At 40.6% G+C, this 17,887-nt stretch overlaps 1 protein-coding gene across 4 annotated transcripts in view; it reads left to right on the top strand.

The window, feature by feature from the left end:
- The window catches only part of cdkl1 (cyclin-dependent kinase-like 1 (CDC2-related kinase)), a 58,696-nt gene that overhangs the window by 33,868 nt on the left and 6,941 nt on the right, over positions 1-17,887 (top strand). For all 4 annotated transcript variants that reach the window (XM_028821792.2, XM_028821793.2, XM_051919946.1 and 1 more), the window contains exons 4-9: positions 1,728-1,800; positions 9,996-10,086; positions 14,293-14,493; positions 15,211-15,293; positions 15,931-15,987; positions 16,300-16,458. In XM_028821792.2, coding sequence (XP_028677625.1) covers positions 1,728-1,800; positions 9,996-10,086; positions 14,293-14,493; positions 15,211-15,293; positions 15,931-15,987; positions 16,300-16,458 — 664 coding nt within the window. The remainder of the gene's footprint in view (positions 1-1,727; positions 1,801-9,995; positions 10,087-14,292; positions 14,494-15,210; positions 15,294-15,930; positions 15,988-16,299; positions 16,459-17,887) is intronic.

The following is a 17,887-nucleotide window of genomic DNA, read 5'->3' as shown; positions in this document are numbered from 1 at the left end:
TGAAAAATCTCATTTGTGAAACCACACCTTCCTAGTTAATTCTCTTAACACGTATTTCTGATTGGAGGTTTTGGAAAAATACAGCAAATGAGGACAACAAGCTTGTTGACTGCATGGCATCAGGTAAATAAAGTAAGGCCTTGTGGCTCATCCTAGGGTTAACATTTCATTTTCTACCCTTTATCCAGAATTACATTCTTTCCATGTGCTTTATTTTTTGGACCTTGCTGTTGCGTTTTAAATAAAATGACTCGGTGGCATGTGAAATGCCTGAATATATACAAATGAATTTTTGCCTTCTTAAGATGATGCCACATTACATAAACTAGTCGTTGGGTATGTCAGATTTGCTGACAGCAGTTTCTTAACTCTTCACTGGACCGTGTCAATTTACGTGATCAAACATCGGTGGACATGTCACATTTGGCATCTGTGAGCCGACGTTCCGGTACAGTTGTGTTCGCCCCTTTTATGGACAGCCGCCTGATGGAGTCTGTGCTATATGAAGTATTAACAGGTGCAGTGAGTTTGGCCCCAGTCTCGACCCTTTCCTTACTCTTTTCTTTCTGTCATGGTGTCTAAAACACAAACAGTCAGAAAGCTGAGGTTCTCTTCTGTTTGTGTGGTCCAAAACACCTGCATTTCTTCTTCCTTGTCACTGCCTTCTATGTAGTGAACATCTGGATGAGCACTGGCAATTGTCAGCTCCTGATCCCAACCCTACAACTAAAGACAGGTTCACATCTGTTTGATTTCATCGGAGCAAGTCTCTTGGTAATTCCCATTACACCACTGCCTCTAACTCCGCTAACATTATGTAAGTGAAGGCTACAACTGAAAATGGCTGGAAAAGGCATCAAATGTGGCATGGCCTTTAGTCTGGACAGATGAGCTGTGTATATAGAGTAAGACCCAAGCACATCCCACTCACTGCTTCAGTCTTAAATTAGCAAAAAGACATAGATGGGAAGGAGGGATGAATAAAGGGACAGCACAATGCAATGCAGGCACTTTGTAAGCAGATTCTCTGCTGCTGTACTGGCCTAACTTTGCAGCTTTTTATCCCAGTCTCTCAATTCAAACTTGTCCATAACACAACATTCTCCTTCTGCTCTAAATCCACAATAATTCTGACTTCACTAACTCACTGCTAGTGAGCTTGTTAACCTTTTTCCAGCTGTACAATGTTTTAAGGAGTATAATATTCATGTGTGTTTGCACGAGCTGTGTTACCAGTGCTGTTCTGGCCTTGAACTCAGAGCCCTGGGCCTAGCGCCTTATTGGAGTAAGCATCCATCCATCCATCCATTTTCCAACCCGCTGAATCCGAACACAGAGTCACGGGGGTCTGCTGGAGCCAATCCCAGCCAACACAGGGCACAAGGCAGGAACCAGTCCCGGGCAGGGTGCCAACCCACCGCAGTTGGAGTAAGCAGATTAAGGGAATGGATGGATGGACTTGTGTGCGAGTTTGTTCTCTGACCGTAGATTGTGTCATTTGCTCTGTTTCCTTGATCCATTAAGAGTGCTGTTAAAATATGAAAATTATTTGTTGTATTCACTCATTTTTTTTTTTCTACAGTTGAGGAAAGCAGTAAAAGTAATTCTACTGGCGTACAACACTTGGATATGAACTACAGACTGAATATATGACACTGACTAGAACTCTTTATAAAGCAATGGAACAGGACACGTCATAAACCTGGTTTCTTTTTTTTCCCCCACAGAGTCCCTGAATCGCTAGTGAAAAGCATCACTTGGCAAACACTTCAGGCTGTGAACTTTTGCCACAAGCAGAACGTAAGTTGCTGCCTAAACCCATCTGCTGGCTCTGTGAGCTTTTATTGTGATGTAGTTTTGTGTTTCCTTTTCTTGTCTTGTTTTACTGGCATAGAAGCCAGAGTGGACACAGCAAGATGACGCTAACTAACTCGTTAGAGGTCTAATGAAAGAAATTGCTGCATTTACTATTTCTCAGACCCGGCAACAAGGTGAGGGAAGACTTTCTTTCATCTGGCTGCTGCTGCGACACAAAGGGCCCCCTCGCATCCAACAGAAAAGCAGCACTGCAGTAATAAATAAAGTACAGAGTGACGACTCAAAGGCCAGGCATTGCAAGTCCTTGCATAGTTGAGGGTGTTGACTGTTTGGGTAAACAGACCAGTAGCAACTACAGCGTATTCAGAACTCCAGACTTTTTGTACATTCTTGTATTGCAGATGCAATTTTAAATGGATTCATTTGCAGTTTTTTTCCCATCAGTCAATACTCAATAACCAATAATGGCAAAATGAAAAGATACTTTGAGAATGGTTTATAAATGTATTAAAAAGCAATAATTGAAATCTCTCATTCATATAAGTATTAAGACCTGCTGCTATGCCACTCCAAATTGTGGTCAGATGCATTCTGTTTTCTTCAATTACCATTAAAACGTGTCTAGAACTTGGAGTCTAGATTGGAGTCAACCTGTGGCAAACTGAATTGATGGACATCATTTAGAAAGGCACACACTGTGTATATAAAGTCCCACAATTCACACTGCAGGTCAGGACAAAAACCAAGTCATGAAGTTCAACAAACTCTCTGTAGACGTCCATGATCAAATTGTGGTGAGGCATGGATCAGGGCAAGAGGATAAAAGCATTTCTAAAGCTGTGGCTTCAGTAAGTGTGAAATGGAAGACTTTTTGAACCACCAGGATTCTTCAAAAGAGCCTTGGTCAGGGAGGTGGGCAAGAACGCAGAGATCACTTTAACAGAGCTTTAGAAGTCACCTGTTAAGGCGGAAGAACCTGTGGGAAGGATAACCATCTCATCAGCACTCCATCAATCAAGTGTTTATAGTAGAGTTGCAAGAGGATTGAGTAGAAGGCATGTGACGACATTTAAAGGATTCAGAGAGCATACGCAGAAAGATTCTCTGGACTGATGAGACAAAAATGAAACTCTGCAGAACTTCAAGCTCTATGTGTGGTGAAGACCAGGCACTGCTAATAATGCTGTGGGGGTGTTTCTCAGCGGTAGGGACAGGGGGACTGGTCAGAATTAAGGGAGGGATGAGTACAACTAAATACAGACAATAGTTCACCAAAACATACAGTCAAGACAACACTGGAGTGACTTTGGGACAAGTCTGACTGTCCTTCAGTGTTTCAGCCAAAGCCCAGACTTAAACCCCATAGTGCCTCTGTGGGGAGACCTGAAGATGACAGTTTATAGAGGCGGCCCATCCAGTCTAACAGAGCTTGAGAGAATCTTGCAATGAAGAATGGGATAAACTACCCATAGCCAGTTGTGTAAAGCTTGTAGAGACTTAGCCAATAAGACTCAAAGTTGGAATTGCTACCAAAGGGGCTTCTACAAACTACTGAATTATGGGTTTGATTACTTCTATGAATGAGAGATAAGTTATTGATTTTTTTAAGAAATGTGAAAACCACTCTGAAAGCATTCTTTTACATTGTCATTTTGGGTTATTGAGTGTAGATTAATGGGCAAAAATATCAAATGTATCCACTTAAAATTAAATCTACAATACAATTGAATATGCAGAAAGCGAAGGGGATTGAATACTTTCTGAATCCATTATATATAATCCTCCATATTCTGAACAACAAGATATAAAATGTAATGAAACATTCATCTTATGCCCTTTGGAAGAGGAGGGAAGAAAAACATAAAGTGGAAGTCGGTAATCTGCTGTGTTCGGGTCCATCTTCCTTCAGCCCACTTTCGCTAAAATGTTCCTAATCTTGTCAGTTTTCCTCGTCAGCTTAATCCAGTTTAACCTACTTACCTCGTTTTGAGATTTGGCAGCCCACACCATCAGCTCTGATGATTCATTCTGGCTCCCCCGTAGTATAAAGTAGGCAACATGAATTACATTCTCAGCCAAAGCCTTTTCATCATTCTGTTTAATTAGTGGCTGGAAAGAAGCACTTTTTATTTTTCATTATACAGTTCATAGACACAGTAGGGCGACTGACATTTAGCCCTGTAGCCTTCTTATCCGGGGCCTGGACACTGTCTAGGTGGAGTCGACATATTTTTTCCCAATATCTGTTTTGTTTTATTTCCTAGGCACTCCATTTTTCAACCCACACTCATATCATGCATGTTCGGTAAATCGGCCTAGTGTGAGCGTACCCCATAATGAACTGGTTCCCCCTCTAATGTCGGTCCCTGCTAGGCATCCATTTGCCACTGAAATAGGCTGTGGCTCCCAGCATTCCTAAAATTGTATCAACAAGAAGAATTACGCAGATAAAATGTGAGTTTAAGAATCTGATAAACATAACTTCTACGTGCTTTGTGTTTTTTGTATTATTTTGTTTAGATTTTTTTTCACATTCCCACAGTGTTTACATTTATGTTTTAAATAACAGTTTTAAGAAATTGGGTAAAACCTTCAGATTTGTTAAAATGTTCATCAACTTTTCTTTAAGAGTAGCCCTAGTTAAATTAAAGCTGAAGACACTGTGTCCTTTGAATGGCTGATATCTCATCCAAGGCTACTTCTTGGTTTGCCCCCAGTGCTGTTGGGATGGGCTCCAGCCTCCATGATGATGAACTCGATTGAGCTGGTTTGAGAATGTTGTGTTATGAAAGAGTTAAAAGCAGACTTGCCTCGTCAATTCTGAAATGATTTCCCAATCAGATTAAAGAAACCAATTATTAGGATGCCATTTGGCACAGGTTAGGGACAAGAATTTCACTTTGGAACCTGCTAGCCTATCCTCCAACATGCCACCACCCTGGGAGTAAGCAGGTGTATTGTATAGCAGGGAATCCACTTTCCAGATAGCATGCCACGCAGAAAAAACGTTTCCATTGACAAGATATTGTGACGGAGGAAGATAAACTTAGTCACTGACTTTGGTTTCTTATCTGTCTTGTTTGTTTTGTTGTTTTTTTATAAATTCTTTGTTTTGTGTTTAAATATTTTTCTGATTTCTTTTGTATTGTATTATACTTTAGTATTTTCTTGTTTATTAATTTTACTTTGTCATCTTCCTCATTTCTTGTATATCGCTCCAAAGGGGTGGGGTCCCCCTTATCTTATACAAGGCCCGAGATGCCTTACAGTTTTGCTAAGGCATTAACTTACCAGCTCCCAATTTTGGTTCTTGGATTTTAGATTTTGTAAGTACTCATTTTTGATTTTTTGGCTTGTTGGCTCTTTGCTCTAGTTATATATTTTTGCTTGATGATTTTGGATTTGGTCATTTTTGAGTTGGTTCTTCCTGAGGCAACTTTCCATATTTTTGTCTTGTTTGAAACTTTTTTTGTCAATAAACCTTAGTGTCATGATTCGGAGTTTGCTCCAGAGAAAAAAAAAAAGGTGAGGCCTCCAAAAAGAAGCTAGGAAACAGGCCAATATCCTACCTGGTTTTCCTAGCTGGAGCAGGCCCAAAAATAAGGAGCTGGCAAAGCAACAACAAAAACTTCTGAAACCCATAATGAATGCCCCACAAGGAGAAGGATAACTGTCGACCTTCGGCTTGCAGTTGAAGTGCAAAGAAACAATTTTTTATAAATTAAGGTTTTATTAACAAAAATCTAAAAATACAAAGTTAAGCTCAAAAGAACAGGAAATAAAGTACAAAGGAATTCTTTAAAAGGTGTAATCCAAAGCAAACAAAGTCCAAATCACAGTTCAGTAGTCAGACTCCAAGAACCGCAAAAGTAGAATCAAAAGACAGAAAACCCACACACAAAGCAACACTTACAGAAAAACTCCTTTGAACAGATGATTCCCACTCAGTATAAATGTGGTGATGATGGGGTGGTCCCACCTCTTGGGCCTCCACCCACAAAATAACATGGAACATCAGTACTTTAGAACATAATTATGATGTCACATATAAAACCAACAAGAGTTAATTTGAAGACATGATAAATAAATGCTCAAAATTAACAAAAGCAATAAAAATATACAAAATACATATGAAATGTAAACCAATGCATGAAACTTATATAATATTATTATAATTTTTTTTTTTTAAGCCAGGGGTTTTCGTGGTTTCCTTCTCTCTTTTTCAACAATATACTGTCGCCCTGAATGCCCGTATTTAAACCCTGTACAGAAAGTATTCTAGCCAGAAGCAGAACCTGGCTGCCATGTGCTTTGCTCAAGTAATGCTGTCTTTTTATTAATTGTTTAGTGCCTTTCACCAAGGGAATCATCACAAGGCTGTTGGCAAAGAACATAAGATCCCAGTATAATGCATTACTCAAACATTGTCTAAATCCAACATTTCTTTCTTACAACACATTATCAGCTTTAGGATGATAATCCATCACTTTCGCTATGACAGCTAGATCAGGGTGAAGGTATAAATGCCGGTAGTTGCTTTCTATTTGACTTTGGGTGTGTTGGCCTACCTGGCTGCTTGCTAGTACTTGCATTTTTCTTCTTGCTTTATAAACTTAACTCTGTTCACCGCTAAACACTCGTTTCCTTTACTCCACCACTATTTTCACTGGACGCCTTTCCATCCTCCTTTGCTATCACTAATTTACATTCCCAGTAAAGCCAACTACATGTATTCTGAAAAAAACAAAAGATAACGCTTTCCTTGTCTCTCCTGTGAAAAAGGTGCTATATAGGCGCCCGACACAGACTGGATACGGAGGCACACGTAAAATAAACAAACTATTTTTTCTTCACCTGTGGGCACATGTCTTCCCCATGTCTCACAGGCAGTACACAGTCCCAAGCACAAACACCAAATAAAACACACACCAAAGCACTCTTTTCTTCCTCCACCACTCCTCCAAGGCAACCTCGTCCTCCTCCTCCTCCTGGTTCTGGCTTCCGGAGTGGTGGCTGCTGCCCCCTTTTATAATTCACCTGGAAGTGCTCCAGGTGCTTGATTGCCGAATTCCGGTTGCACTTCCGGGTGTGGCGAATGCGCTGCCCATACGGGCTCAGGAGTCCCAGCTGCAGCACTCCCTGCCGGTGCCTGTGTGACCCAACAAGGCTGCACCCAACTCCAATTCCCATGGAGCCCTGCGGGAGACCGAGGCACCGCTCCAACCCAGGGGGGCAGCCATCTAGTGTCCAGGGGGAGGTATTGCACCGTCCAGGGCTGCTCCCCCTGAATATAGAGTGCAGGGGCGTCTCAGCTGTGCATGGACCCTGGCTGCCTGCCACACTCCCTACTTTTGAAATAATGGCAGTATATACGAATAATGTGTCTATTATGTCAAAAAGAACACAAAGACAAAATAAGTGCTGCCTCTCAGACCCTTACTTAACAGTCTTGATGTCTTGTGTTGTCTGTCTGTCTACCATTTCCAGTGCCACAACCAAGCACTTCCTTTTTATTTGCCATCACTCCCTCTTTCACACCACCCTGGTCTCCTCTTCCCATCACTGAACATTTGTCTTGAGCTCTCCTCCTGACACCATACTCTATATTCTAATATGACGTGGGTCTGAACTCACTCCTGGGATCTGTTCCAGGTTTGGGTGACATTTTGGTTGAAGGAATGTCAAACTAGACCTCCCCTGCACTTGTAACTTTTCCAGGCCTTACAGGCTGTCTGCCTTAAAAGGGCAACCTGCTCCCAGTTTTTTCTCCACTGTCTGCTCTCAGCTGGCTTTTAATGGACTGCAGAGTAATAACTGGCCAACTGACAGTCCTGCCATTTTGAAGTGATGGTCCTGCTTTTTAAAGACGTGCCTTCTTGCCATGTGTCCAAAGCCTTGAGCGTCTCTCATGCCTTATTGTAACCTGCTTGCTGAGTTCCCACTACAAAGATTCACCATACCCATTGGTGCCCTTACCTCACAGTGGAGCATAAATGGACATTTCCAGGGCCACTGCTGGCCGCGTTTCATTCCTGTTCCTGTGCTGTGACACACTTCCCTTCCTGACAAGCATTTACCCTTGAGTAACATATTCCAGTATATATAGTATGTTAGAATCTTCTTCTTCTTCTTTCGGCTGCTCTCATTAGGGGTTGCCACAGCGGATCATTGTCCACATATGGATTTGGCAAAATTTTACACCGGATGCCCTTCCTGACGTAACCCTCCCCATTTATCCGGGCTTGGGACCGGCACAAAGAAACACACTGGTTTGTGCATCCTCTGTGGCTGGGTTTATAATATGTTAGAATGAGAGGTGAAATAAAGATAAATGGAGACGGTGCTGTCTTGTGAACGTCAATCAAGGTTAAACTGGGCAAAGAGAGCAGGGACTGAGTTATAAAAGGGGATGCATGATGCAGAAGAAGATGCACCAAAGAAAGTGCATGTAGTGTAGAAATGAGCATTGTGACCAATTTGATATTTTCCTAAAAGAAAGACTAAATTATTAAATTATTTGAGTGTGAGTGAGAGACTACAGTTGAAAATCACAGAGAGAGCAGTCTGGGCAAGCAAGATTTGTATTCCAAAAGTGAGATTTCTACTAAATAATGAAAAGCAAATGAAACAAAAAATCATAATTGTTTATTATACATAATAATAATATTAAAATGAAGGTTAAAAAAACAAAAACCTCAAAAAAGTTAAAATTATTATTTCATTTTTTGAAACTGTTTGACACTTGTGGAGCAGGATGCTCACCCAAAATCCTGTGTCTGTGTTCTTGTGATGACACACCAGTGTACGAATGACTTGCCCTGGTGATGTGTGGTGTAATGGCCAAACATTTTACAGTGGTGACACTTGATGTCATTACTAACAAATTGACTTGATATCAGTGGAAAAAATAAACAAAAGTATAAGATAACTAACAGAAACAAAAACACTTTAATTTTCTGTTAAATGACTTTAAGATAATGATGTTTTGGTATATTAAACCAGTCAGTGCTAAAAAATCTCTGGGAACAAAAGTTTTATCAGCATTTCTCCAGGCAGAGCCAAATAAATTATTTTCTTGCTGACTAATATAAGACAGTAATAAAAACAAAAATCAATAATATATAATAAAAAGGAAAAGCAAGCAATGTGACATATTAACAACCTTAAATAATATATATATGGTAAATGAAGGAAAATCAGGTTATATGACTGCAAAGCTTATGGAATATACGGACCTCAGTGACACATTGAATACTAATTGAACTTCATGGCCGCCTACATAACCAAACTACTGTTCAGGGTCAGACAAGTGAACAATAACCTGTGGTGGACAGCACCCAGAGGCATCTGTATTGGATGGATGCTGGTTCATTACCTGACTGGGAGGCCATTTGGAAGGAAAAATGGAACATTTCATGTTCTCCCCAAGAAGTTGGCAGAAGATGACAATACAGTGAAGAGTGTGTTGGCATCCCAGTGAGCATGGAGCAGAGATAGTTACCAGGCAAGTACATTGGAAGGACAAGGAGCGACAATGGGACATGACGGATCCCCTGGGCCTTGGTACCCAAATGGACACCGGCAGGGCATGCTGGGAATTGTAGTGCCGTGGAACAGCACTGTTGGATTCCGTGGGTGCCTCAAGGGGGTGCTGTGGAGATTTGTGATCCCTGATTTCGAGGACTTCCACTTGACCCGGAAGTGCTTCCAAAGGGCTGTGCCCTAGCACCACAAGTACTCCCGGTTTTAAGATAAAAGAAACCACTCAACCTCATCCAAATGAGTTGGAGTTGGGTGAAAGACAGACAAAGCTCACCTGGGTGAGTGGAAGGAGAGAGAAAAGAGTGAAGAGGAAAGAATTCTGGTGGTTGTGACACTTTTGGAAGCCTTTGTAAAGTATTTGTGATATTAAAAATTTGAACTGGGGACTTGTTAATTTGTGGGCACTGTTACTCCCGCTAGTGGTTACAACCCACAAATCAAATATACACGGCTACACAATTATGAATAAATAAAAAGTGTTGCATGACAAATGTTTTGTTTGCCTTCAGCACACTGTGGGGGAGACTTACTGGCAGCTGTTGTCTGTGATCCCTGAGCGTTTTCTGCACTTGTCACACAATGAAGCAATACTGTGTCCTTTCCACAAGTGACCACTTCCTATTCTTTATTTGCAGTGCATCCACCGAGACGTGAAGCCTGAGAACATCCTGATCACAAAGCACCAGGTCATCAAACTGTGCGACTTTGGCTTTGCCAGGATATTAAGTAAGTCTGTCTGCTTTCATGGTCGTCAAGTGGGCAGACTTAAAGCCCACCTCACTTGAGTTTAGATTCAAAACTGACCAGCTGTTTGTCTTCATGTACTGTGTATGTTGTACCTGGAGCAATGGTAGACAGCCACATTCCAGACTTGCTGCGACCAGTAAGTAAAAGGATTGTAATCCAGAAGGTTTGTCCTCCTGACTGTGGTGGAGAGTGCTAAAGAGAAATGAGGGATGATGTAGCAAATAAAGAATAAAGTCCAACTTGATCTCTTCATTAAACAAGAGAGCTAAAAGCAAGAGAGGCATTTGTGTTCACATACAGTTGAATGGACATTTGTTTTGAGACCTAGACTAGTGGCTCCCATTTTTTTGACTGCAGATTTTCTTTCTAGCAAATTTCTTAAACTAATTTTAGATTTTAATTTGAATTCTATCTGAAATAAAACTATTTCCTAGTTTCTGTCAATGCAGAAACATCTAAGTGCATAGATGTGAAGGTTGCCTTCATTGACAACTCTTAACTGGATGTGTGTATAAATGTGTCATGTAATGAGCTAGCATTCTGTTCTGGAATTGTTTCTACTTTGCTTGTAATACTACTGTGATTTGCTCCAGCACTCCATTACCTGCTAATGGAATAACAGCTTCACAAAACTGACAGATGGAGAGTGCGCGGGTTCGAACCGGGAACCTCTTGATTACAAGTCGCTAGTTCTTACTGCTGCACCACCCAAGTGATCATGTCAGTGTCGCATCCTAATCCGATTTCTTTTTCTTTTTCTACGGTTATATTCTTGAATAAAAGTATACTTGTCGTGTTATACTTGTACCCTCTGTGAAAGTGTTTATTTGATATTTGGACTTCAGTCTCCACACATTAGGGGTGGGAGGTATGACCAAAATTCTATATCACAGTATTTTTGTAAATTATCCCGGTTTCACGGTATTCGACGGTATTTTTTTTCCCCATGCATGAGTGGATGTTAACCACATTTTCCACTGCAATTACTGGCTAAGAATAACCTATTCCACTGTCAAGAGTATTGTACATTGTACAAAAAAAAAACATTTTAATGTGCACACAAGTATTAATACAGTTTTGCATTGCCCCATAAAGTGATAGTTTTCAAGGGGGTGGCACTAATGGAAAAGGTATCACATTGCATGACAGATGCAGTCAAAATATAGAACCTTTTTATTGAACAAATTTTGCAAAAACAAACTATAATTTTGACAATCTATTTTCAACCATACAAAGAGGCATTTAGACTTAGTAAAATATCCAGAAGTGCTTGTCAAAAATTGTATTGCACCGAATATGTCTTAGAAAAGGAATAAATAGTAAATATTTTTTGTAAACCAACTACACTTTCTGTTAATGTTAACAATCTCTGTCCACTGACACGTTAAAATGACTTTTTAAACAACTTTATCATCATTAAACTGCATAATATTTAAACTAATAAATAATAACAATAAAATAAATAATAGTATTATTACTGATAGTTGCACTATTACTTCAAGACTTCAAGCCCAGGTGCATTACACAGTATTCACCAAATTAAAATAAAATACAACAAGTGCAACTTGGTGATGACATCTTTACCAACTGAACCATCATTTAGGCAAACTGCATTAATATGGACCTTGCTTCAAGCTAAGCTATACTGGGAAGAAAAAAACAAACTATATGTCGAGAACAAAGTCGACATTTCCACTTTATTCTTGCCATTTATGTCGAGATTAAAGTCGACATTTCCACTTTATTCTCATAGTTTACTTCATAATTAAAGTAGAATGTCGGAAATGTGCTATATAACTTATGACGGGGTTTGAGAAAATCTAGTAAATTAAATATTCATTTTACGATGAAGTTTAGTTTACGATGTTCTACTTTAATGACAAATTACGAGAATAAAGTCAACATGTCGACTTTATTCTCGTCATAAGCGTCAAGATTAAAGTGGAAATGTCGAGAATAAAGTCAAAATGTCGTCGCACTATTACACAGTACCCAGGTACATTACACTGTATTGAAAACAAATAAAACAAGTACAACTTGGCTTGCAGTATTATCCAGTAATATAGAAACAATATTTACACATCTGACCTTTTAAAACTAAAGCATCTCCAGGCGACAGACGTGACTGCTTTTTTTCGGCTCTCTGTCCATTTTCACCGTGCGGCATACCTATGCTACCGCCCACTATTTGGTGTTGTAGCAGTGAAAAAGTGCCCTAGTGCAACAAATCTGTGGTTAGCGGTGTAGCAGTGAAAAAGGTCCCCACTTGAACAGTTTCCCGCTGCGCCACGTTCCGAACGTCGTTTAGGCAATTTAAACCAGTGTTGCAGTATAAGAAAAATCCATATCATAAAAAAAAATAAAAACCGGTTTTCGGTATGAACCGGTATACTGCCCAGCACTACCACACATTATACACTTCATGTCTACATTCTGTCAATTATTACTAAAATAAGAAAAACGTTTCTTTTTAGTTATGTGTTCAACAATTTCTGCCTCTCATTTTATACTACATTTACACAAGTCGTTGTAGATACGGAACACACATGAAATGTATGTATTCCAAATGATGATACAGTATATTATTTATCCTCTACAACTCCAGGCACCTCACACTGAGATAAACAGACTTTTTAGCTCTGAGATCCTTCTCTGCGACTTGAGCTGCATCGGTGTTGAGGGATGGGATAAGCAGGCTGCTTGTGCTGATTGACACAATTTACAAAACAAAAAATGCTGATGGAGAGGTGCAAAGGAATTTAATGTGGACTGGGATTACAAGTTGTTTCGAGGGCTTCAGGGATTCTAGTGTTAATAAATCGGTGTTATTGGAATTAGTTTAATTATGAGAAACTGTTTGTAATGAAACATGGCACCCATGGGTTAGACTGAGGCACAATGGCTCCATGCCACTTATCTTGTGGTAAAGTTGGTTGGATAATGGATGGATGGATGGATAAAGTTCGTCTGAAACTTTTGTTTTTTATGGCAGTCAGGTCATTCTGTTCAACAAGTGATCACATATGTTGACAGAAGTGAAACTAAAAGTCAGGCACAGCAGCACACTAATCTCAGCTTTCTGAAGTGTCCTCACTGATGCATCCTGGCCGCTTGTTTGTGCAGCAGCATGGTGGATGAGGCCTGCAATGGGTCAAGGCCATGTTGTATAGAAAGACTTAAGAACTTCAGCACACCAGCAAGGCAGAAAGAGTGCGCCTTGGAGATGTAACATACATGAACCATGGGCTCCACTCTACCAGGACAGAGACACTTGACAGCTTTAAAGTTGCAAGGTAGTTAAAAGCCATTCACTTTGTAAGCAGGAAAACTGAGGTGCCCTGGCCGCACTGACATGAAGTGAACCATGAATGAGGTGGTATGAGTGTGTATGTATGTATGTATGTATGTATGCATGTGTGTGCATTGACAAGCATGCTCAGGTTTGGAAAAGTGCTAGAGTACTCCATGACTTGTGTTTCCTTTGCTCTATGTCTTACTTTGTTTCTGAATTAAAGTAATGTAAGTTTTCTTTGTGTGCTAACTTAGAAAGTCTAAATGGGCAATGCAGGTTATGGAATGGTATGACCCCATGTCCTTGCATGAAGGAATATTCCAGATAGAGCAGTGGTCAGGAAATTGTCTTTCATTGCGGGGACCTCCTTAGGCAGAGTAATTACTCTTGTAAAAATAATAAAAAAGGATTTGCATAATAATAGCAGGCATGTGAAGAGAATCTTGCTGAGCTCTAACGCAGATGGATAAAGAGTGATGCACAGTTGGTCACCAGGGCTTTACTGCCTAGCTTTTACACAGAAAGATCAAGAGGCATAATATCCTAAACAGATAGAGGGAGGGCTAGAGGTCTGTAAGACTGACTGAGCAGTGCAGCACACTTTCATTTTCCAAGGGCAACATGGCGCAGTAATATTTTTACTGTACCTGCAAGGCAGAGAGACTATTGTGGAACTCCAGTAGAAACCCATCCAAGGATGACTACTGTGAGGAAATGACTTGCATGTGGGCCCATCTTGTTAGAAATCAGTAAGTGGGGATGAGACAAGTATGTCTCGACAGCTGAAACAAGAAACTTATCCTATGTATTTCACTTTAGGAAACCTCAATATCTGCAACTGGTTAACTGATTTATTTATTTTTTTTAATGCTGTTGCCCGTATGTGCCCACAGCGGGACCCTGTGACTACTACACAGACTATGTGGCTACAAGATGGTACCGGGCTCCTGAACTGCTGGTGGGTGACACACAGTATGGACCTCCAGTAGACGTCTGGGCAATCGGCTGTGTGTTTGCCGAACTCCTGTCAGGCGTTCCCTTGTGGCCTGGTAAATCTGATGTTGACCAGCTCTATCTCATCAGGAAGACTCTGGGTGAGTTCATGGCCTATTGCTGGAAATGTCCTTTTAAGGCTGTCTGTGATTTTGTATATATTTGTATAAAGTACAAATGCCCTTTTTGTAAGACGTCAGATAATAAATAGAAAGGCAAAACAGTCTCCTCAGTCAGGTTTATATAATTTCAAAAGTGCCAGGAAAATCAGAATCACCAAACAGAAGCCAACTTAGCAGCCACAATCTTAGAGCAGCAGTGCCCTCACCTGGCTGTTGTTTAAAACTGCAGCCAGGAGACCTACTTCTCCATTTTCACATTGACTTGTAAAAAATGCATATTTTTAACATAAACAGAACTTATATTATAGTTAATTTATTTGGGAAACATTGACTAACAATGTGGAAATTTCTGATCAATTTTGTTTTGGGCTCTGCATTGAAATCTCTCAAGTGCTAAAATATATTTATACAGAATACCAAGAGCTTATGCCCACCACTTTGTGAAATGTCGTCTAAAGCAGTGCGTTTGATGTAGAAAAAGACAAGAGAGGACAGTCTTATCTTTAGGAAATCCCATAACACATTGAACACCTTGTGGCATCCAAATGTCTTTTAATGGTCTACAAATTTACCTTCTTTAAAACTCATTAACAACTAAATAGAAAGACTGAGAACCTTGATGGTCCCTGCACAAAAGGGCTGTGTTGGTACATTCGCCATCCTAATCCTGTGGCTGTTCCTTTTATGTCATGACAGGTGATCTGATTCCTCGGCATCAGCAAGTGTTCAGTGCAAACAAGTTCTTTAGTGGCATCAGCATCCCGGTGCCTGAAAACATGGTGAGTGAGCCTTCGTCAAGGTAAGAAAGCTGTCATGCAAAAAAGTGTAGCAAGGTGAAGCAGAGCTCCGACACACAATCCGTGCAGCTCAGGAGCCAATGAGAACGCTGCCGCATAGAAAAAAAAAAAAGCAAGAGATGCACTAAATCAGAGGATGCCATACGGCTGTCATGTGGACATGGCCGAGAAGAAGACTTTCTGGAACAAGGGACTGATAGGCTATTTTTCTTAATGTATTAAAGAATCATTAAATGTTGGATCTTTTATCTGTAATTCTGACAGATTGTCATAACTACAGTCCAGCGTGTTCCAGATCCATGGAAAGTTTGTTTATCTATACTTAAATTTACTTAGATAAAGGCAGGTTCAGTGGCCTGATGTCACTCAGTGATCCACATGCTAGATGAGGAATTGCAGCTTGATGTTTTGAAACATATTGACCAATAAGTCACATTCCCTCCCTTTGTTTGTATAACATTTCATTTTTTTTGTAGAAGAAAACCAGGATTCTTTGATTTATGATTTGGCTGAAAGGAGTTGGCAGGCAGATGAAAGGGAATTGATCTGAGAGATGGAATTTAGCTGTACAGTATCTGCTAGTCTCCCAATGCTTATGGCATCTTCCTTGTTTCCTCAGGAGCCTCTGGAGCTGAAACTCCCAGTTCTTTCCTATCAGGCTTTGAGTCTCATGAAGGTAAATATTATCATGGCAAGTAAGAGTCTGAGCTTACCAACTGTACTAGTAAAAGCTCTATACCTGTTGTTTTAATAAATGACTGCATGTATGCATGCATATTTTCATATCTGCCTCAGGAGTTCCTTTAAAGGTGTCATTTTAGATTTGAAGAGAACTTCGTTCAATACACTTAATTATTCATTCATTCATTCACTAATTCATTTTCAAACCTGCTTATCTATTTACATTTTGGTAAATGAAGAGGAGTTCTGATTACAAATATGAGGTTATCTTAAAGTGTTTACTAATCCCAACTCCACTACCACATAGGGCTGTCTGCAGATGGACCCTGCAGAGAGGCTGACATGTGAACAGCTTCTGGAGCACCCGTACTTCGATAGCCTGAGAGACGACTGTGATGTGGCAGGAAGAGAGCAGGACCGGTCAAAGAGAAGGACGCGTCTGCCCCGCAAGCACCTGCCCCCAGGGGTAAGCTGTCATTTAACCTTCATTATTAGATAGTAAGCGGCAAGAAGCCAGCACAGTCGTCTGTTCAACGTCAAATATCTTAACAAGTGTAGCATGCAAGATGAACAGGCTTAAGCAGAATGGATGTCTGTAGTGGGCTCACAAAGGCTGGTGTTCCTTAGACGACTCTAGTAAATGACTCCATTGTATTAGCAGGGTCACTGAGCACGTCTTTGACATGAATGAAGCTTGGCCAGGTTTTTCCTGGAATATGTACCCTGAGGTGTTCTAGTTAGCGAGGCTATATATGATGCTGTAGCTTTTTCAGCCCTTAATATTTTAGGTTTCTTACTTGTCAAGCTTCTTGTGTATTTTAGATCCTTATTATGTCTATATCTTAAGCACCTTCAGCAACGAGTAATATTTTCACATTCATGGCAAGTACATCAAGAAGTGATTTCCAACTATCTCTGTATTCTGAACTTGCTTATCCAGTTCAAGGTCATGGGGCACAAGAGCTTACTGTGGCAGAATCAGATGAAAGACAGAAATGAGTGCAGGGTGGCATGACATTCCATTACCGGGGGCACTCACTCATTGACACTGGGCTGTATTAGAGCTGGCAGTCCACATGGTCTTTGGAATTGGAAGGATAGCAGGGTATTTGGAGAGTGTGAAGACAACACCAAAGCAGTAAGAGAGTACCGGAGCCGGGATTTTTCTCTAGACATGAACCACTCTACCAACGTGCCCCCCCACGACACCCTTAACTTTTTGCAAAGTAGGGCTAAAGCCAATTCATGCCAGTAATTCAAAAAATGGCAGTTATAGTCAAACACATAAAGCAGCACATTTTCTAAGCCCAAAATTATACTTATATTGGAAGGGGGAGAATAAAAATCACTATCCAATAAACAATAAAACATCTCCACACGCAAACGTGCAAAGTCAAAAAGAAAGCTCTGCTAGTCGTGTTTCTCCAGTGCCATGGACATCACTACAAAGACCTCCTGCTGTTCTTACAGTAGACTCTTCTTTGGTAAATCTCATCTCTGAAACTGTACACTCAACAGCCTCACAACACAGAAACCAATGACATCCCAAAACAGTGACCTTCGTTCGGCTGCATCACTCATTGTTGCCCTTAATGGAAACCAGCCCCTCTAGCCGTCATTCTGGACCAGCACCTTGGCTTCCCTGTGGTCTGCATTCACAATACCTGACCCCTCCATCCACCTTCTGCCAAGAAGTTTCCAACCCAACTGATGCCTGCCAAACTAAGCCACACTCCTTTGTAACTGAAAAAGTAAAAAGCAGCAACAAGGGTGTGGAGGTCCGGTGCCGCTAAGATTTACACCGTCAAGATGACGGTGATTTATTTATTTTTATAGAGGATCCCAGGGACGCTCCCAGCTTTGGCCCGACCCGCACACACTCACAAACAGAGACA

The sequence above is a fragment of the Erpetoichthys calabaricus genome, chromosome 16 (genome assembly GCF_900747795.2).
Source record: "Erpetoichthys calabaricus chromosome 16, fErpCal1.3, whole genome shotgun sequence".
NCBI lineage: Eukaryota > Metazoa > Chordata > Cladistia > Polypteriformes > Polypteridae > Erpetoichthys > Erpetoichthys calabaricus.
This window is presented reverse-complemented; position numbering and strand designations above follow the sequence as displayed.